General features: G+C 43.3%; 1 protein-coding gene and 1 long non-coding RNA gene across 3 annotated transcripts in view; one reads left to right on the plus strand and one right to left on the minus strand.

The window, feature by feature from the left end:
• The window catches only part of LOC130295414 (uncharacterized), a 102,403-nt gene extending 89,211 nt beyond the window's left edge, over positions 1-13,192 (plus strand). The window contains exons 6-7 of the long non-coding RNA XR_008848826.1: positions 10,972-11,052; positions 12,437-13,192. This is a non-coding gene — a long non-coding RNA (uncharacterized LOC130295414). The remainder of the gene's footprint in view (positions 1-10,971; positions 11,053-12,436) is intronic.
• Positions 13,193-14,998: 1,806 nt separating this feature from the next.
• Positions 14,999-22,219, minus strand: part of AK7 (adenylate kinase 7) — a 28,126-nt gene continuing 20,905 nt past the window's right edge. For both annotated transcript variants that reach the window (XM_056546115.1, XM_056546114.1), the window contains 6 exons: positions 20,712-20,840; positions 20,554-20,622; positions 19,522-19,719; positions 17,306-17,526; positions 16,022-16,180; positions 14,999-15,154 (listed from right to left, as the gene is read on the minus strand). In XM_056546115.1, the coding sequence (XP_056402090.1) occupies positions 15,119-15,154; positions 16,022-16,180; positions 17,306-17,526; positions 19,522-19,719; positions 20,554-20,622; positions 20,712-20,840 (812 nt within the window). In that variant the 3' untranslated portion in view covers positions 14,999-15,118. The remainder of the gene's footprint in view (positions 15,155-16,021; positions 16,181-17,305; positions 17,527-19,521; positions 19,720-20,553; positions 20,623-20,711; positions 20,841-22,219) is intronic.

Genomic DNA, 22,219 nt, shown 5'->3' on the forward strand with positions numbered 1-22,219 from the left:
TCCGATCGCCGAATGACTGCTCAGTGCCTGAAATCCAGGCATGAGCAGTCAAGTGGCAGAATCATTGATCAATGGTTTCCTATGAGAAACCAGTGATCAATGTAAGAGATCAGGGCATGCAGTTTTATAGCCACTAGAGGGGGCTATAACATTGCAAAAAAAAAAAAAAAAAAAGTGAATAAAGATCATTTAACCCCTTCCCTAATAAAAGTTTGAATCACCCTCCTTTTCCCATTTAAAAAAAACCCAGTTTAAATAAAAATAAACATATGTGGTATCGCCGCGTGCGGAAATGTCCATTTTATAAAAATATATCGTTCATTAAACCACACAGTCAATGGCGTGCACGCAAAAAAATGCCAAAATCCAAAATAGCGTATTTTTGGTCACTTTTTATATCATGAAAAAATGAATAAAAAGCGATCAATAAGTCCAATCAATACAAAAATGATACCGCTAAAAACTTCAGATCACGGCGCAAAAAATTAACCCTCATACAGCCCCATACGCCGTAAAATAAAAAAGTTATAGAGGTCAGAAAATGACAATTTTAAACGTATAAATTTTCCTGCATATAGTTATGATTTTTTCCAGAAGTGCAACAAATTCAAACCTATATAAGTAGGCTATCATTCTAATTGTATGGACCTACAGAATAAAGATAAGGTGTCATTTTTACTGAAAAATGTACTGCGTAGAAACGGAAGCCCCCAAAAGGGTTATGATTTTTTAAAGGTAAGGAGGAAAAAAGAGGTTAAAGAGTACCTGTTATATCCCACACAAAAAAAGTTATGTTATTTGGTACCTAATCATGATTATGTATATATAAATGTGTCTAGCACCTATATTTCTCTCACAAATACTTTCAATCTGTTGCTCACTTGGTTTGCCTTTCTGTGCTTTGAAGGAGGCATATCTGTCTCTTCCATCACGCTGCATGACTTATATTCCTCCCTGAGTCTGCTGTGCTGGATCTCCTCATCCAATCACTGCAGGCTGCTCTGTAATCCCCTCCTCTGTTTTCATGCTGCAGTCTGATAGATAGGACAGGAGTGAGCACAGAGGAGTGCTAGTCCTGCCCTCCCTTTCTGTACATTGTCCTAGCCTGAGCTTCAGCTGCAAAAAAGCTGATGCTGCAGATGGACAGGATTTTGTTCTGGATGGTATGGGGACCCCTAGTGGTCTTTTTATAAGCCATGATTTCTATAAAAAGGAGATACAAATTAGAAAGGCTAATGTTTTTCCAAGATGTAAAACATATCAAAAGTATTTGAATCTGACAGTGCCCGTTTAATGTTAAGTGCCCAGGAGGCGACAGTTCATGTTAGGTGCCCAGGAGGCAGACCCTTTATGTTTAGTGCCCACAAATCTGCACTGAATGTGAGTGACAGCTTAAATGTTGGATCAGAAGGCTGCTAGAGCATTCACTCAGAGGTGAGAGGAGCAGCCAGGGTAGCGCTTAGTGTTCAAAAAATTCTTAATACCTATAGTGCAGTAAAAATGAGAACCCATATTTAATGTATTTGGAGTTGAGATTCCATCTTCACTGCCCCTAAGACACAGAATAGTGACTGAATGCTGCTGATGGTGGAGGGCAATTAGGTTACATGCAATATTGCTCCACAATTCTTTTGCAGCTTTAGTTGCTTTGAAACTAATTCACCATGTACAGGCCATCTGGGCCTTCTTACCTGGCCATGCTACAATAATGGCGGTGCTGCGCAGAATATATGAGTGTCCACAAAGCTGAGCTGAAAGTTGTTGCAGTGCTGCTGTTACATGTTTCAGAGCCCCTGAAATTGGCCTCATCTCCTCCATAGGTGCACTCTACACTATTTAGGTAAAATTGTGTGTGTATGTGTGTGTATGTATATGTATATATATATATATATATATATATATATATATATATATATATATATATATATATATATATATATATAAATATAAATATATATATGTTATCTATGCTAATTAATTTTTGCTAAGGAGCAAAAACGAAATTTACATGAATTTTAGCTGTTAAAAAAACAACTAAAAGAAAAAAAGACAAAAATAAAAAATACCCAAGACAATTTCTCCCCATAAATGAGGGAATCTGTACAGTAATTATGAACCAGAGATGATTTGTGTCTCCTGATTAACAGAGGCTCCAGATTGAAAACCTGGAAACCAAATTGCTTATTTTTCCATCATATATTATTGGCTGCAGAAGCCTCAGATTTGTTTTCTAATTAACCAATAACTCCTAAGTTCTGAGGAAAATAAACTTTACAAACATCTTATTTGCTGCGAGGAATGGGACCGCCTGGGAAATAGATCACTTTGGTATTAGAATTTATCTATCTATCTCATATCTATTTATCTCATATCTAACTATCTATCTTATATCTATCTATCTATCTATCTATCTCATATCTATCTATATAAATTATTTATATATATATATATATATATATCTTATCTATCTATCTCATATCTATCTATCTTTCTTATATCTACGCTCTCATATCTATGTTCCGACCACCTCTCATGGCCATTGTCAAGCTTGAGGCTGTTGGACAAAGCCTTTACTTAGCTGGCACCCTATCTGGACTTTTTTGGTCGTGCTGCTCATCTTTGTTTTTTTACCTATCTATCTATCTCATATCTATCTATTTATGCATCTCATATTTATCTCATATCTATCTATCTATTATCAATCTATCTTGTATCTATCTATCTATTATTGATCTATCTATCTCATATCTATCAATTATTTATCTATCTATCTCATTTCATCTATCTATCTATCATACAGTATCATACCTATCCATTTATCTATCTTACTAATATCTATTATCTATCTATCTATCTATCTCATAGATGTAGAAGATCCCTCCATAATCAAGCTTTTGTATATCGTCCTCCTCTTTGAGAAGACCACCCCATTGCACCCCCTCAGAGGTGTCACTAGAACGTGATTTCTTACATGATTTCTGGCCCATATGCTCCGGCCTTCCCCCCTTCATCCCGATAACACAAGCATCACCTCACACACCCGCCCTAACGTATAGCGGGGCGACACATTAATATTTAGACAAGCCTCCGAGCCGCCCGTCTTCTAATTAATTGATTAAATGTTGCTTTAAGAAACTTGTCCTAAAATATCCATATGTATACGTGCGGATCACATACAAATCTAGACAGCACATGGCCAGAGAGTCAGTTGGAAAGAACGAGTAAAACAGCAGTGACATATGGAGCGCGAGAAGCGGATGCTCCGTGAGCGCTGCCATTCCTTGATTGTGGCTGAATAAAATTATCAGCCAGACCTGTGGCTGGATTACTGAACGCCTCCGTCCATCTGGGAATGTCTCTTATTCCAACCCTGTCATCCTAAGATTATTAGTATTATTTGGTATGGCATCCTCCGAACGTAGAGGGGGGTTAGGTTTCTAAGGCTCCCATGGACCGGTCCGCCTAGGCGAGAACTTTTAACTAGCGTGGTCCGGAACATTTAGGGGGGGGGGGGGGGACTGGGAATTATTATTCATGAACCCAGAAGCTCAGTATTAATAGAGATACTGAAGGCTTGTCGTTCCTCCTGCTCCTTCTAACAGTCTTGGCACGGTGACCAGGCACTGTCGGCACTCTGCTGGAGGCGGCGTTCTTGGCTGTGAAAACGGGGCATGCCCTCTGTCACTCATGGAGAGGAGCCCTCTCCAACTGTCTCTTTTCAACAACTTTATCATCAATCTCATTATTAACAGCTTCACTGCAGACAGAAAATGCAAACAAGGGTTATTGCCTGTGCCAAATTTCCAGAACACACAAGACACCAGGCACCATACAATGCGAAATTCAGAGAGGACGCCGTGTGCCAGGGCAGACGAGGTTTTAAAGGAAATGAGGGGGGGAAAAAAAGTGTTTTTCTTCCTCTACTTCTTTCTTTTAGCTGCTTTATTAGAATATCCATTTTCTGTAGCCTGGGGCCTTAATTTAGGAATAATCCAAAGCTCCAGCTGATTCTGAAAATCAATTTCAAAACTTGCTCTCGAAGAAAGTTCTAAAAAAAAAAACAACCCCCTTAATCCATTCCCCCTCCGTATCAGACTCATATTAGTGGAGGAAACACGATCTAATATCACCGTTCAGGCTTTAATAACGTTGGGTCTTTATGCGCAAAATAAAGGAGTTTTTTTTTTGTACTTTTTTATGTTTTAAATGCCTGAAGGAATGCGCATTATTGCCGGAAAGAGCTGCGCGCAACATGGAGATAATTGATGGAGCGGGATTCACAAACCAGGGACAAACAATGGATTAGGGAAATTCCTCTGGAGCCATTTACCTCCTTCTTTGTCGTAGACGTCGCGCGCAGATCTACAGCTGAGAATATCAAAGATGTCGGCTAAGGCTTGGGGGGGGGGGGGGTTTGGGGGCAAATACGCTGCAACTTTTTGTAGTGCTACTGATTGATTTTAACTATTAAATGACGGCTGCAGCCCAGAAGATGACATATGGCTCAGTGGAAGATCAATAATTAAAATCAATTAGTGACACCAGGACCAGCCCAAAGAAAAGACCGTCTCCGCACTCCAGGACGCAGCGGCCGATGTATATTTGGGCTCTGTCAGCCGGTGCATAATAATAAAAAAAAAAAATCATTGCATGCATATACAGTGGTCCCTCAAGTTACAATATTAATTGATTCAAGGACGACCATTGTATGTTGAAACCATTGTATGTTGTCACCATAACTCTATGGAAACCCAGTAATTGGTTCTGAAGCCCCAAAATGTCATCCAAAAATAGGAAAAGGTGAGGATTAAAGAAAAATAAGTAGATAACTAATATAGATAAAGCAAATCCTTACATATAAAAGTAACAAAGATCTACTGGGAGCTGTAATCACTGTCTATGTCAGTGTTTCCCAACCAGGGTGCCTCCAGCTTTTGCAAAACTACAACTCCCAGCATGCCCAGACAGCCGTTGGCTGTCCGGGCATGCTGGGAGTTGTAGTTTTGCAAGAGCTGGAGGCACCCTGGTTGGGAAACAATGGTTTAAGTAGAGGACAGGAGCTTCTTCAGGGTCCTATACAGTACACACAGTGTCCCAAATGGAGCCGCCCTTACTTGGTGTTCAAAGGAGCAGCTAACCCTGGCACAGAGTTATAGGGATCAGAATAGTACAATTTTATATTTTTGTATAGTTCCCCCACATTAGGTGCAGTATAGTTCCCCACATTAGGTGCAGTATAGTTCCCCCACATTAGGTGCAGTATAGTTCCCCCACATTAGGTGCAGTATAGTTCCCCCACATTAGGTGCAGTATAGTTCCCCCACATTAGGTGCAGTATAGTTCCCCACATTAGGTGCAGTATAGTTCCCCACATTAGGTGCAGTATAGTTCCCCACATTAGGTGCAGTATAGTTCTCCACATTAGGTGCAGTATAGCTCCCCCACATTAGGTGCAGTATAGTTCCCCACATTAGGTGCAGTATAGTTCCCCACATTAGGTGCAGTATAGTTCCCCACATTAGGTGCAGTATAGTTCTCCACATTAGGTGCAGTATAGCTCCCCCACATTAGATGCAGTATCGTTCCCCACATTAGGGGCAGTACAGTTCCCCCACATTAGGTGCAGTATAGTTTCCCCACATTAGGTGCAGTATAGTTTCCCCACATTAGGTGCAGTATAGTTCCCCCACATTAGGTGCAGTATAGTTCTCCCACATTAGGTGCAGTATAGTTCCCCCACATTAGGTGCAGTATAGTTCCCCCACATTAGGTGCAGAATAGTTCCCCACATTAGGTGCAGTATAGTTTCCCCACATTAGGTGCAGTATAGTTCCCCCACATTAGGTGCAGTATAGTTCTCCACATTAGGTGCAGTATAGTTCCCCACATTAGGTGCAGTATAGTACCCCCGAATTAGGTGCAGTACAGTTCCCCCGCATTAAGTGCAGTACAGTTCCCCCACATTAGGTGCAGTACAGTTCCCCCACATTAGGTGCAGTATAGCTCCCCCACATTAGGTGCAGTATAGCTCCCCCACATTAGGTGCAGTATAGTTCCCCACATTAGGTGCAGTACTTCAGTGCTCCGTCCACTGCTCCTCCGGTCAGGGGTCACGATCTACTGCTATGGCTTATAGGTCCCGGGACCGGAGGAGCGGTGGTCGGAGCACTGAAGATGACGTAGAGGTAACTTGCCGTGCGCGCGTCTTCCTTCTCGATGCTCTGCTCTGTTTCTATGAGCGCATGCACGGGACATCAGTGACGTCCTTGCGTGTGCTACCTCCCGGCGTTTTTAAAGTTAATGCGGGGCCGAAGAAAGGTAGCCGGGACCAGGGGCGTACCTAAAGCATTTGGCACCAGGGGCGGACCCTTTGTTTGACACCCCCCCCCACACCCTTCCCCCCCCTTAATTACACCCCACTCCCTCCCCCCCCTTTATTTACCCCCCCTTAATTACACCCCCTCCCAGGAGCGGATTGACAACACTTGGGACCCACAGACCAAAAAAAAGCAAGGGCCCCTACTAGGCTCTGCAGCTCGTCAATCTTCTGCCACGCCCCTATTGCACCTAAATCCCACACACAATAAACTAGAATTTATATATGTAAGAAACACTTTAACATAGGTAAAATTCCATGACTAATAATACTGGTATACAAGGAGTAAATATATACCACCACACAATAACTGGATAATACCGCCATACTGTACTGAATAAAACCACTATACACAGACCAGTAAACTATAAAGGATCTGTATAAGTGATTATATACAGGACCATATGGCGGTAGATATCAGCTGTACACAGGATGTGTATACCATATAAGTGATTGCAGTTACATTTTGGGACTCACAATTACGTCTTTTCTGATCAGCGGCGTCCTCTTTCCTTTTCTTCTCCGTCCGGATAAGACATCTGCAGGAAAAACATGTCAGACTCTGCATTTTTCCAGTGCCCACCCTTCCTCTACACAATCTTTCCATCTATAGGCCCACAAACTGTAATAATGACCTCCTTGGTGTCCTGCACAGTAAACGGGCAGGTAGGTAGGTAGCCAGGTAAATAGGTAACTAGGTAGGTAGATCATGAAGCCAGATATGTAGGTAGGTGACAAGTTAGGTAGGTAGGGGGCTAGCTAGGTAGTTAGGCAGCCATGTATGAAGGCCAGGTATGTACATAGTTAGGTAGCTGGGTATGTAGGTAAGTAGCTAGGCATCCAGGTATAAAGTTAGGTAGCCCCCCTTCCCCATAGGTAAACGCAGCAGAGTTAAACCCCCTTCCCAATAGGTATAGGAACAGAGTTAACCCCCCTTTCTCCTTACGTATAGGCAGCAGAGTCCCCCCACCCCCTTTCCCCGTAGGTATAGGCAGAGTTAAAAAAAAAACCTCCCCCCCCCGTTTCCCATAGGTATAGGCAGATTTCCCCCCCCCCCCCCTCTTCCCCATTGGTGTAGGCAGAGTTACATTCCCCTCCCCTCCCCTCTTTCCCATAGGTATAAGCAGGTACACCCCCCTCATTCCCATAGGTATAAGCAGAGCTACACCCCCCCCTCTTTCCCATAGGTATATGCAGTTACACCCCCCCCTCCCCATAGGTATATGTAGAGTAACCCCCTACCCTTCCCTTCCCCATAGGTATATGTAGAGTACCCCCCCCCTTCCCCATAGGTATATGTAGAGTAACCACCCCCCTTCCCCATAGGTATATGTAGAGTAACCCCCTACCCTTCCCTTCCCCATAGGTATATGTAGAGTACCCCCTCCCTTCCCCATAGGTATATGTAGAGTAACCCCCCCCCCTTCCCCATAGGTATATGTAGAGTAACCACCCCCCCTTCCCCATAGGTATATGTAGAGTAACCCCCCCTCCCCCATAGGTATATGTAGAGTAGCCCCCCCCCTTTAGGTATATGCAGAGTTGAGAAATAAAATAAAAAAAGGATGCTCACCTGATATCTCACGCAGCGATCTCCTCAGCTGCAGGGCCCGCTTCTTCTCCCCTCCACAGTACAGGCGCCTATGAGTGACGTCACCAGCGCCTGTACTGAGTGCTGCGTGGGGGCGGAGGTCAGGTCTCCTCTGTGTAGCTGCGGCTCACACAGAGGGGACACCTTCTCCTGTATGTGCGTGTATCGTGCATACAGGAGAAGGCACCGCTGTCTGCTGGGGATCTAGGCTGAGTGTCCCGGATCCTCAGTAGTGGCGGCGGCGGGTCAGTCCGCCCCTGGCACCCCCCTTGTGAGCGGCACCCGAGGCGGGCCGCCGCCCCCCTCCCCCCTTAGTATGCCACTGGCCAGGACATCTACCTTTCGGGACACAGGGATGTCCCAAATGTGATGGGGCCCCCTGCAGGCTGCTCAGTGGCGGATCCCCCCCTGGATCCGCCTCTGAGCAGCCCGCAGGGGGCCCCCTGGGGGATGGGGGCCCTGGGCAATTGCCTGGATTGCCCTGCCCTAACGCCGGCCCTGGGTACTCTGGAGAAAGGAAAAGGTTTTTAAATCAACTGGTGTTTTAAAATTTTACGGATTTGTAAATTACGTCTTAATCCTTCCAGTACTTATCAGCTGCTGTATGCTCCAGAGGAAGTTGTGTAGTTCTTTCCAGTCTGACCACAGTGCTCTCTGCTGCCACCTCTGTCTCTGTCAGGAATTGTCCAGAGTAGGAGCAAATCTCCATAGCAAACTTCAACTGTTCTGTACAATTCCTGACATGGACAGAGGTGTCAGCAGAGAGCACTGTGGTCAGACTGGAAAGAACTAAACAACTCCCTCTGTAGCATACAGCAGGTTATAAGTACTGGAAGGATTAAGATTTTTAAATAGAAGTAATTTACAGATCTGTTCAACTTTCTGGCACCAGTCAATTAGAAAAAAAATTTTCCCTTTGAATTACTCCTTTAAGTTGTACACATTTTGGGGGGTATTTATCAATTTTCCCTGTTGACAGTTTCTTTTTACCCTTCTTTTTTTCACTTTGGTTTTTGTGGAGATGCACCAAATTTATCGATTGGTGCAAGTTGTTTTTGGTGCAAATGTTTTTGGTGCAAATGTTGAAATCAGCCGTTCACAGCGCCTTTTCGACAGAACTTACCACCACAGAGGACGCGTATTTTACCCTGTAGAGCAGCCATTTCGGAGTCCCTCCTGCAGTATATCAGCAAGCGACGGGAGTTATTTTCTTTTGTGGGGTTTATATATATATATATATATATATATATATATATATATATATATATATCATGTGAAATGGATTTTATTTTTTACTTGAGTGTTTTTTTTGGTTACTTTAGTGCTTACCTTTCCTGAACCTGTGCGGCCATGTCCAATGCTGGCTCAACGGAGGGTGAAGGTCACTCAGAGACAACTATGTCGCAGGATAGTATTGAGCAGCCCCGGAAGCGTCGCTGCTTTCACAAAAATTGTATTTTGACACCTTTACATTTTCTGACATTGCTATTTGTGTTTTCCATGTACGGAATTTCTTGCCGGTGAATTGGGCCAAAAAAGGTGCAAAATTGCGCCAAAGATCGATTGGCGCAAATGATGAATTACTGACCAAAGTAAAAATCACGCACAGGACCGTGTGATTTTGAGAAAGTTGTAAAAATGACAGTGGAGAAAATGCGCCAAACTTTGCAGCAAAAAGACACTGCGCCAAAGTATTGCGCCAAAGTTACAGGAAAAAAAAACACATAAATCCTTTGATAAATACCCCCCTATATGTACTACTACCCCCATTATATTACTATAAACAAGTGGGCATTGGGCATCTTGTACAAAATGAGAGTGACAGCTTTGGCTCTCTACCTCTAGGTTGATCCTTATAGTCCTCTGTACTTTTGGCTTTTTTATTCACCTTTATGTTTTATATATATTTATATGTATACTAGCTGAGTACCCGGCGTTGCCCGGTTTTTCCTTCCTCATCCTTGTTGGGGAGGGAAAATCAACAAAGGAGGAAGCTTTTGACTTCATAACCCGTCCTCATATATTGTTGTCATATCCCAACCCCATATCCCGACCTCCTATCCTGTCCTCATATCCTGACCTCCTATCCCGTCCTCCTATCCCGACCTCCTATCCCGACCTCCTATCTCGACCTCCTATCTCGACCTCCTATCTCGACCTCCTATCTCGACCTCCTATCCCGTCCTCCTATCCCGACCTTCTATCTCGACCTCCTATCCCATCCTCCTAACCTCCGATTCCCCAACCTCCTATCCTGTCCTCCTATCTCGACCTACTATCCCGACCTACTATCCTGTCCTCCTATCTCGACCTCCTATCCCGTCCTCCTTTCCCGATCTCCTATCTCAACTCCCTATCCCGTCCTCCTATCTCCACCTCTTATCCCGACCTCCTATCCTGACCTCCTATCTCGACCTCATATCCCATCCTCATATCCCGACCTCCTAACTCGACCTCCTATCCCGACCATCCTGTCCTCCTATCTTGACCTCATATCCCGACCTGTAATATGTGACCAGGTAATGAAATATCTCCAGCCGTACGGAAGTTATGTGAGAACATACATTTCCCATTGATTTGCATGAGACTTTAAACAAAACCCCCGACCCTCACAAATGAGGGTAGTTAAGGGTTAAATTAACTATCCTATATTTCAAGTGGACATATAAGTAACATGTGACCAAGTATTATCGAAATATCTCCAGCCGTTTGGAAGTTATGCAGTAACATGTATTTCCCATTGACTTGTATAGGACTTTAAACATAAACCCCGACCCTGGCAAATATGGGTGACTAAAGGTTAAATCACCTATCCTATGTTTGTTGTTGACATATAAGTAACATGTGACCAAGTTTCATGTTAATATCTTTAGCGTTTGGAAGTTTTTGTGGAACATACACACACGTTGAGTTTTATATATATAGACTGAGTGTGTGTTATGATACTGATTTATTTATTAGCATAATCCAAAGATGAACTGTGGCTTTTTTTAATGATATATAGATAGTTTGATGATTGGATGGAGCAATGGTCAACTAGCGGCGTCCATGACCGCAACACTACTGGGGAACCCTGCTGAGAACTGTAAGTGATCTAAACTGATTTTGGGTTATGGTACGGATTCATTAATTGATTTATTTATTAGCATCATCCTTAAAGGGGTACTCCGGTACTTACACATCTTATCCCCTATCCAAAGGATAGGGGATAAGATGCCTGATCGCGGGGGTCCCGTAGCTGGGGACGCCCGCGATCATGCAAGCGGCACCCCATTTGTAATCAGCGAACACGCTCCGGGTCTGATTACGCTCGACCGCAGAGCCGGCGGCGTCTGACGTCACGCCCCCGTGTGACGTCACGCTCCGCCCCTCAATGCAAGCCTACGGGAGGGGGCGTGATAGCTATCACGCCCCCTCTCGTAGACTTGCATTGAGGGGCGGAGCGTCACACGTCGGCTCTGCGGTCGAGCGTAATCAGACCCGGAGCGAACACGCTCCGGGGACTGATTACAAACAGGGTGCCGCTTGCATGATCCCGGGGGTCCCCAGCTGCGGGACTCCCGCGATCAGGCATCTTATCCCCTATCCTTTGGATAGGGTATAAGGTGTGTAAGCATCGGAGTACCCCTTTAAATGAACTGTGGCTTTTTAGTGATATATAGATGAATTATGTATATAATGTTTGTTTGTTTTTTTATTATGTAAAAGCTGGATTCCTTGTTTACTATTTATTGTTGGAACCTGGAAGTGATGTCAGGGTAGGCGGGGCTATGTGTCATTTTACCCCTTAAAGGGTTTATCCAGGAAAAAAACTTTTATTGATATATCAACTGGCTCCAGAAAGTTGAACAGATTTGTAAATTACTTCTATTAAAAAATCTTAATCCTTTCAGTACTTATGAGCTGCTGAAGTTGAGTTGTTCTTTTCACTCTAAGTGCTCTCTGATGACACGTGTCTTGGGAACCGCCCAGTTTAGAAGCAAATCCCCATAGCAAACCTCTTCTAAACTGGGTGGTTCCCGAGACAGGTGTCATCGGAGATAACTTAGACAGAAAAGAACAACTCAACTTCAGCAATCTGTTTAACTTTCTGGAGCTGTTTAACGTTCAGTTGAGATTTTATATATATATATATATATATATATATATATATATATATATATATAGATATATAAAAAGTTTTTTCCTGGATAACCCCTTTAAATTATATACCTGTTAACGCACCCTTAGTGCAGTGTTTCCCAGCCAGTGTGTCTCCAGCTGTTGCAAAACTACAACTCCCAGCATGCCTGGACAGCCGAAGGCTGTCCAGGCATGCTAGGAGTTGTAGTTTTGCAACAGCTGGAGGCACACTAGTTGGGAAGCAATGCATATGGCGATAACAGGAGTGCCATAAATGCGAATGCCCTCGGAGTTGCTGCAAAAAGAATCTGCTTTACGGCACCAAGACAATACCATTTTTCTTTCAGCTTCTTTCATGATGAAAATAGCAAAATGCTTATATAAATACGCAGTAATTCCAGACTAAAACAAAGAGTTCAGTAAACTTTATCCATCTCCATGATGTTCTCCCCGTAAGTTCTCTGTCTTCCTATAGTCGTGGACCAGTAAACCTCGTCTGGTTGCGCAGTCACCTAGCGCCATCTTGTGGAGAAGGTGCCACGTTCATGCTTGGCATGGACTCCGAGCTCTCAAAGGCAATTAGGAAGGCTTTACACTAGTGATAAAAGCTGGAGAACACCGAACTGTCTTAGTGAAAACATGTTCCGTACAAATGAGAGAAGAAGGCAGATCAGACGCCTGTCTCCGGCGATCAGCGAGCGCTGTGTTAGGGGGGGGGGGAGGCAGCCGCTCATCACCTGCCTAATGTTATCTGAGCGATGTACACAGCTGGGGAGGAACTCTACCTGTACACTGTATGGAGGGATATCTCACCACTATGGCTTGCTACCAGTCACAGGGATTATGGCCACTTGTCCTTGGCCCTCTGTGTCCTTGTGTCTTTTATCCATGACCTGATCATGTGCCACAATATACGTCTATTATTCTGTCATTGTAGTGCTATATTATGTAAGCACTATATTTCAGTAATATATGGGCACTCTATAGGTATCATTTTGCTACTATACTGTACTATTATGTAGGCACTATACTGCAGTATTATATAGCCCTATGTAGTTCTAATAATTTGTCCCTTTATTGCAATATTACCTAGGCACTAGAGATGAGCGAACTTACAGTAAATTCGATTCGTCACGAACTTCTCGGCTCGGCAGTTGATGCCTTATCCTGCATGAATTAGTTCAGCTTTCAGGTGCTCCGGTGGCTGGAGACTCTTTCCTAGGACTGTATCCACCTTTTCCAGCCGACCAGAGCACCTGAAAGCTGAACTAATTTATGCAGGATAAGTCATCAACTGCCGAGCCGAGAAGTTCGTGACGAATCGAATTTACTGTAAGTTCGCCCATCTCTACTAGGCACTATTATATGGTCACTTTAAAAGCTCTGTTCTTATGCCACCATATTACACTATTATGCAGGCACTATATGGCAGTATTATATGGTCACTATATAGCTCTGTTCTTATGCCACCGTATTACACTATTATGCAGGCACTATATGGTGGTATTATATGGTCACTATATAGCTCTGATATGCCACCGTATTACACTATTATGCAGGCACTATATGGCGGTACTACATAGTCACTATCTAGCTCTCTTATGCCACTGTATTGTTTTATTATGTAAGAACTAAATAGTAGAATAATACTACCTACATAGTAATAGTACCTACATAGCTCTGTTATTATGCCACTGTATTACACTAATGTGTAGGTACTACATGGCAGTATTATATGGACACTGTATAGCTGAATTATTAAGTCCCTCTTTTGAACTATTATGTAGGCACTATATGACAGTATTTGATTGGCACTCTATAGATCTGTTTTAATGCCCTTTTATTGTCCTAGTATGTATGGTATTCATGGCAGTATTACATGGACATTGTATAGCTGAATTATTAAGTAACTCTACTGCACTATAGTAAAGTCACTGTATGTCAGTATTATATGGACACTATCCATGATCTGGATCACTCTCATGGACATGTACTACGGACTATAAACGGTTTATCCAGGTTTTGGGTGTTTTTCTAATCCATATAAAAATGTTGTCTATTTGATAAACTGTATAAACTTATAGGATCTCTTGCCTTTCCTAATCCAATACCTCTGGTGTCGCAAAACTGGATTATGTAGCTGTGTGCTGATTTATTGTATTATTGATCTAATATAGCCGTCCTATTGGTGTCATCCCATCCCTTATTGGTGTCATGTGTTGTCTCTTATAGTGGCCAACTTCTTCATCACATCCAGGGGTACTCCAGTAGAATTTTTTTTAATCAACTAGTGTCAGAAAGTTAAACAGATTTGGAAATTACTTCTATTTAAAAATCTTAATCCTTCCAGTACTTATCAGCTGCTGTATGCTCCAGAGGAAGTTCTGTAGTTCTTTCCAGTCTGACCACAGTGCTCTCTGCTGACACCTCTGTGCATGTCAGGAACTGTCCAGAGTAGGAGCAAATCCCCATAGCAAACATCTCCTGCTCTGGACAGAGGTGTCAGCAGAGAGCACTGTGATCAGACTGGAAAGAACTACCCAATTTCCTGTGGAGTATACAGCAGCTCATGAGTACTGGAAGGATTAAGATTATTTAATAGAAGTAATTTACAAATCTGTTTAAATTTCTGGCACTAGTTGATTTAAAAAATAAAAAAAATTCTACTGGAGTACCCCTGGATGTGATGAAGAAGTTGGCCACTATAAGAGACAACACATGACACCAATAAGGGATGGGATGACACCAATAGGACGGCTATATTAAGAGATCAATAAGTTTCATTGCATCATTTGATGCTGCTGTTTATTATGTTCTGGAAAAATCTTAATAAAAACCATTTTGGCAAAAAAAAGAGATCAATAAGTTGATTAAAAAAAAAAAAATTTCCACCGGAGTAACCCTTTAATTCGTATTTTTCTAACTTTTATTCTTTTTATATTAGACAGCTTTATTACCAACAAGAAACACCTATTTAATGTATTACACAGGTTTTTATTGAGCAGGTAACATTTAAATACATCTTCATTCTACATCTGAGGGTTGTGCTTGAACAGATATTCTGCCTGTAAGAAAAGAAATGAGCAGATAGAACTGATCAGAAATTAGAGGTAGGTGACAGTACATAGAAGTCCATGGTCAGCAAATGGGCCTGCAAAACGAGACAGGCCTGTGCTTCCAAACCAGGGTGCCTCCAGTAGTGGCAAACCTACAGCTCCCAGCATGTTGGGAGTTGTAGTTTTGAAACAGCTGGAAGAACACTGATTGGGGAAACCCTGGGACGGACAGATAGGAAGAGCCAGCAGGAGACATGATCATCTATACATTTAAAGGAGTTCTGTAGTGAAAGATAACTTATCCAACATCCAAAGGATAGGGGTTAAGTTATAGATCGTGGGGGGTCCGACCACTGGGACTTCCCGCGATCTCCTGAACGGGGCCCGGCAGTATGCTGGAAGGGGGCGTGCCGACCCCCACACGGAGCGGCCGCCGACACACCCGCTCCACGTATCCCATAGAGATACACGAAGGGGCCGTTTTGGCTGCGGCTTCCTAGCGGTCGGACCCCTGCAATCCTTTGGATAGGGAATTAGTTAAGTTATAGATCGTGATGTGTGTGACTGCCGGGACCCCCCGCGATCTCCTGAACGGGGCCCGGCAGTCTGCTGGAAGGGGGCGTGCCAACCCCGCACGGAGCGGCAGCCGACAGAATGCCGCCAGCAGTCACACACCCCGCGATCTATAACTTATCCCCTTTCCTTTGTCTAGCGGATAAGTTATTTTTCACTGCACTACCCCCCCCCCCCCCCCCCCCCCAGAATATCCCTCTAATGTCCGAAATAAAACAATATTGGAACTTGGACATTTGCAAATGAGGAAGAACCACCCATGTCTAAACATTCTGTGACCACTGACTAATAAAGGGAGCTTACCAGATAATCCACGGGGTCATCCGGCCTGACTTTGCAGCATTCGTTCAGTCCCTCTATCAGGGTTGGCATGACGTTCTTCATTAAATAATTCCTCAAAGGGACTGACTGCGCTTCCAACATTTCATGCTCTTGGCGTTTTACCTCTTCAAGGCGACTGTTCTGTATAGTTTTGCGGCAGGATGAGATTTCAAATATCAAAAGACAAGTAACAGCAAACATTGCATAGTGACGTTTAAAAAGACCCTTAAGGTTTCCCAACCGGTGTGCTTCCAGTTGTTGCAAAACTACAGCTCCCAGCATGCCCGGACAGCCAAAGGCTGTCCGGGCATGCTGGGAGCTGCAGTTTTGCAACAGCTGGAGGCACACCGGTTTGAAAACACTGGTTAAAACCAAGGCTGTGGAGTCGGAGTCGAGGTGTCGGACGAAATTTGGGGTACCTGGAGTCGGAGAACCATGCACCGACTCCGACAAAATTTAGATTGGAATAAAAAAAAGCAAGTTTAAATGTCCCAATTCACAAAAAGTTATAATTAATGACTTCTCTACTGTAAGAATGAAGACCAATGCATGCAGTGCCTCACGTAACCGCAAAACGAACACGTTTAGTAACCGTGAAGAAGCATGCTTTTCATGTGCTTCACTATATGGCACGCAACGCACAATTAGGAGCGGCAATACTTAAACTTTCCATAGTGTTGTGTTCTGCTGTTACAGGGAACCCATGGGTAACCTAGCCTCTCACTGATAAGGGATTAAGTAAATATGTTTTTTGCAGGACTAGAGACACTCGTATAAGTGAAGGGAATGGAGGGTCAATAGTTCAAGACTGAAGCTGTAAACCATTGGAAAAACTGCTGCCATTCAGCTAAGGCTATAAAAACTCCGATTGTTAGCTTAAACTATAAACATGACTATGGGACTCTACTAGGGAAATCATGTTTTATAATAAATGCCCCTTCCTGGATCCTCCCACTGCCCTATCTTCAGCAGCAGATCAGCACACAAAAAGGAGAAGGCAGCAGCTTCTGCCCAACTACCTCTCTCTGCTAGAAGAGCTTAGAAAAACTTGGTGGAACAGCTTCTTGGATTCAACTGTAAGTGTTTATAAATACATTCACATATTAATACAGAGGAGTCGGAGTCGGGGAGTCGGAAGTACAAAAAACTGTGGAGTCAGAACATTTATCTACCGACTCCACAGCCCTGGTCAAAACTATGTTCTAGGGAATATGGCCAGTACATTGAATATTTAATTTGTTCCATTTTCCTGATGTCCCGACTCACCCACTCCTCCCATCGGGCGATCTTCTCCGCTTCCTCTTCAGCCTCCATCCTCTCTAATTCAGCCTTTCTTTCTGCCTCTTGGGCAAGACTCTCCTCTGCTTGTTTCAGCTCCAGTTCTGCCAGTTCATCTGGTGTCAAGCCGTAGTTCCGAGGTTCCCCGACCCCCTTAGTAATTTGCTTTATTACGTCTCTATATTGGGGATCATCGTCTTTAGAAACATCTGTGAAAGCAATAATGGCGTAGGTTAGAGAGTACCTGTCATGATCTTGTTAAATGTTATAATCCTCCCAGATCAATGCCCCCATCATGATAAACCACCCCCTGCCTCTGTATTTTCTGCTCAGTCTCAGTCAGATTCACAGACTGGGAAGGGGTGTTCCCCAGCAGGCGTGACATCATCTGAAGCCATACAGGGGAGAACTTCCTCCCTCACTCTGCTACACACACCCCCGAGAAGTTCAGTGTGTGAGATTAGCTATGATTGGCTAAGGCTGTACCCCTCCCCCCCCAGGACTCCAGACCTGCATTTCCTGATTTTGGACTTCTGCCAGGCCTGCAGGAGTCCTAAGTCTGTGTAAGAGATAGGGGGGGAAATGTGCTCTGGACAAGTAGGGAGACACCTAGTGATAGCTTTTTTAAACACAAATAAAACATAGAAAACTTCATGCCGTGCAGTAGCAAAAATTACTTTTAAAGCGGTACTCCAGCCCTAATACATCTTATCCCCTATCCAAAGGATAGGGGATAAGATGTCTGATCGCGGAGGTCCCGCCGCTGAGGACCCCCGCAATCTGTCATTCAGCACCCACGCTGGAGGCTTCGAGTGTGCAGCATGACGACCACAGGGCCGGAGTATCGTGATGTCCCCAGCGGTGGGACCCCCGCGATCAGACATCTTATCCCCTATCCTTTTTTTTTTTTAATTAAAAAAATTTTTATTAAACATTTTAGCATAAAACAAACAACACACAGATATGAACCCCCCCCCCCCCCCCAATAATAAACTATTCCCCCCCCCACCCCCTATCCTTTAGATAGGGGACAAGATGTTTCAGGGCCGGAGTACCCCTTTAACGAGAGTGCCCATTTTAAAAAGATGACAAATATAAAGAGTTTACATTGTGGACATAAGGCCCAATAAGGAAAGTCAAAATGCCCTTGTTCTTGTAGGGCCCAACATTTCCTCGCTTCTCTTTTTCCTCGCTTTATATTAAAATATTAAGTGGGAGTCTCAGGCTGGTTGCACACTCCTAGAGGAAGATTTGCACTGTATAAAGGGGTACTCCAGTCGAAAACAATTTTTTTCATATCAATTGGCTCCAAAACAGATTGGTAAATCACTTTTATTAAAAACAAATCTTAATCCTTCCAGTATTTATCTGCTGCTGTATACTATGTGGAAGTTGTGTAGTTCTTTTCTGTCTGACCACAGTGCTCTCTGCTGACACCTCTGTCCATGTCAGGAACTGTCCAGAGCAGGATAGGTTTGCTATGGGGATTGGCTCCTACTCTGGACAGTTCCTGACATGGACAGAGGTGTCAGCAGAGACCTTCCTCTCTCCTGAGATGACGCATCATCCTCTGCTGTCTCAGGAGGTTTGGTTGGATCGCCCCCTGAGTCACCACCTCTGAAAAGCCCCTACAGCTTACTCCACCATCTCCCTGTCATATATACAGTATATATATTTATCTATTTATTTTTTATTGGGACATCTATGGAAGAATGAGGTGTGTTTATAGCATGCTTCCTTGGCAAGGGAGCAGACAGGGAATGAATACAGCAGATTTTGCTCTGTAGTGGAATGTTCTGCAGCAGCTTTGGGAGGGGTTAGGCAGAGGTGCTGTGGGAGGGCTGTGAGGAAAAGCAATGCATTCTGGAAATTGTAGCACTGACCAACTGTTTAAGTAGTGTTTCTGACATGGTAGAAAAGAGGATTACAAATACAGAAACATTGGATTTTAGTGGTTTTAGAACTAAGGCAGACAGGTAAGTAATTCTATATGCTTCTGCTTCATTTATATTTTTGACCTGACATTCCCCTTTTAATCTCAAGTGCTACTTTCCTTATTTTAGTGCAGGAATGCCCCTTTAAAGAGCAGAATAGCTGTTACTAGTGTAAGATGTTAGGATCTCCAGTACTTTCTGAGTTGTATGAATGTTTAAGTGTTTCTCATTCCTCTGACAGTCACCCGTGTATACATTTACAGGACCTACCAATATGAAGAGGATGGATTTCAGCCTCATCAAAATAGTTCAGAACGGTTTCATCTTCAGTGTTTATTTCACGAAATGTGGCAAGAGCTCGCAGAAAGCGATCCTGAGCGTAATGTGTTCCAGCAACTATGCTCTCCGGTAGGTTAATCACCCGGTTTTTAAGAAACTCATCAGATGCATCCAATGAAATAACATAATCTAAAAAATGATATCAAATAAAAAGCAATGTTATTCTACATTCAGCCTTACTGCATTTCACTGACTGTCCATAAGAAACCCCACAACCAGCTGTTATCTGCCACAAAGGAGCAATGTAATGGTAAGGTCACATGGGTCACATTTACTGTAATACATTTCGGCAGAAAATATAGGAAAGATCTGCAGGAAAATCTGCTAAATAAATCCACTGCTGGAAGCTTCTCTGAAGATTTTGGATTAAAAAGCAAAAAAAATTACTTTGTGTGCAGTTACGGACCTTGCTACGGACCATGGGTAATCCACAACAATACATTGCTTGCTGGTTTTAAAGGGGTTCTCCGCCCCTAGACATCTTATCCCCTATCCAAAGGATAGGGGATAAGATGTCTGATCGCGGGGGTCCTGCAGCTGGGGACCCCTGCGTTCTCTGCTGCGGCACCCCCAGACATCCGGTGCACGGAGCGAACTTCGATGCAGGGCGGAGGCTCATGACGTCACAGTCACGCCCCGCTTGTGACGTCATGACCACGCCCCCTCAATGCAAGTCTACGGGAGGTGGCGTGACATCATGAGCATGGCCTGGCTGTGACATCACAAGCCTCCGCCGCTGCACCTGATGCTCTAAACGAAAGCCGGGTGCAGCATCGGGCCCCCCCATGATCTGACATCTTATCCACTATCCTTTGAATAGGGGATAAGATGTCTAGGGGCAGAGTACCCCTTTAATGAAGATTTTGACTTCCCCACTGAATGGGAGAAATCAGAAACCGACATGTTGTGGATTAAAAAAAAAATGAATAAAATGTTTTAATAAAACAGTCCCTATCTACACACCTGGGGTGATGGTTTTATCGAAGCGCGGCGCTTTACTCCTGCTCTCCTCTTCTTCTTCACCTTCTTCCGCTAACAACAAATAAGAGCCAACATATAGGATGATAACAATACTATACGTATGTGTGAGACACCCTCAACTTGTCTGCAAGAATACATACAGTTAAAAAGCTCCTTGGCTTGTTCATAGGTCTTCGGGTATCCATCCAGGACATAACCCTGGTTCTGACAAGGCATGGATTTCAGCTTTTCCTTCATGAAGCGGATCACATAGCTGTCATCCAGGCGCCCTGCAAAACAGTACAAAATATATTTTAAAAATGTTTTTATTCTAATGGAAATTAGTACATAAATTTGAATATACTCAAGAGCTGCACTCACTATTCTGCTGGTGAGATCACTGTGTACATACATTACATTACTTATCCTGTACTGATCCTGAGTTATATCCTCTATTATGAGCCAGAGCTGCACTCACTATTCTGCTGGTTAGATCACTGTGTACATACATTACATTACTTATCCTGTACTGATCCTGAGTTATATCCTGTATTATACTCCAGAGCTGTACTCACTATTCTGCTGGTGAGATCATTGTGTACATACATTATATTACTTATCCTGTACTGATCCTGAATTATATCCTGTATTATACTCCAGAGCTGTACTCACTATTCTGCTGGTGAGGTCACTGTGTACATACATTACATTACTTATCCTGTACTGATCCTGAGTTATATACTGCATTATACTCCAGAGCTGTACTCACTATTCTGCTGGTGGGATCATTGTGTACATACATTACATTACTTATCCTGTACTGATCCTGAGTTACATCCTGTATTACACTCCAGAGCTGTACTCACTATTCTGCTGGTGAGGTCACTGTGTACATACATTACATTACTTATCCTGTTCTGATCCTGAGTTATATCCTGTATTATACTCCAGAGCTGTACTCACTATTCTGCTGGTGAGGTCACTGTGTACATACATTACATTACTTATCCTGTACTGTTCCTGAGTTATATCCTGTATTATACTCCAGAGCTGTACTCACTATTCTGCTGGTGAGGTCACTGTGTACATACATTATATTACTTATCCTGTACTGATCCTGAGTTATATACTGCATTATACTCCAGAGCTGTACTCACTATTCTGCTGGTGAGGTCACTGTGTACATACATTACATTACTTATCCTGTTCTGATCCTGAGTTATATCCTGTATTATACTCCAGAGCTGTACTCACTATTCTGCTGGTGGGGTCACTGTGTACATACATTACATTACTTATCCTATACTGATCCTGAGTTATATCCTGTATTATACTCCAGAGCTGTACTCACTATTCTGCTGGTGAGGTCACTGTGTACATACATTACATTACTTATCCTGTACTGATCCTGAGTTATATCCTGTATTACACTCCAGAGCTGTACTCACTATTCTGCTGGTGGGATCACTGTGTACATACATTACATTACTTATCCTGTACTGATCCTGAGTTATATCCTGTATTATACTCCAGAGCTGTACTCACTATTCTGCTGGTGGGGTCACTGTGTACATACATTACATTACTTATCCTATACTGATCCTGAGTTATATCCTGTATTATACTCCAGAGCTGTACTCACTATTCTGCTGGTGAGGTCACTGTGTAC

This window comes from Hyla sarda, chromosome 11, assembly GCF_029499605.1.
Source record: "Hyla sarda isolate aHylSar1 chromosome 11, aHylSar1.hap1, whole genome shotgun sequence".
NCBI lineage: Eukaryota > Metazoa > Chordata > Amphibia > Anura > Hylidae > Hyla > Hyla sarda.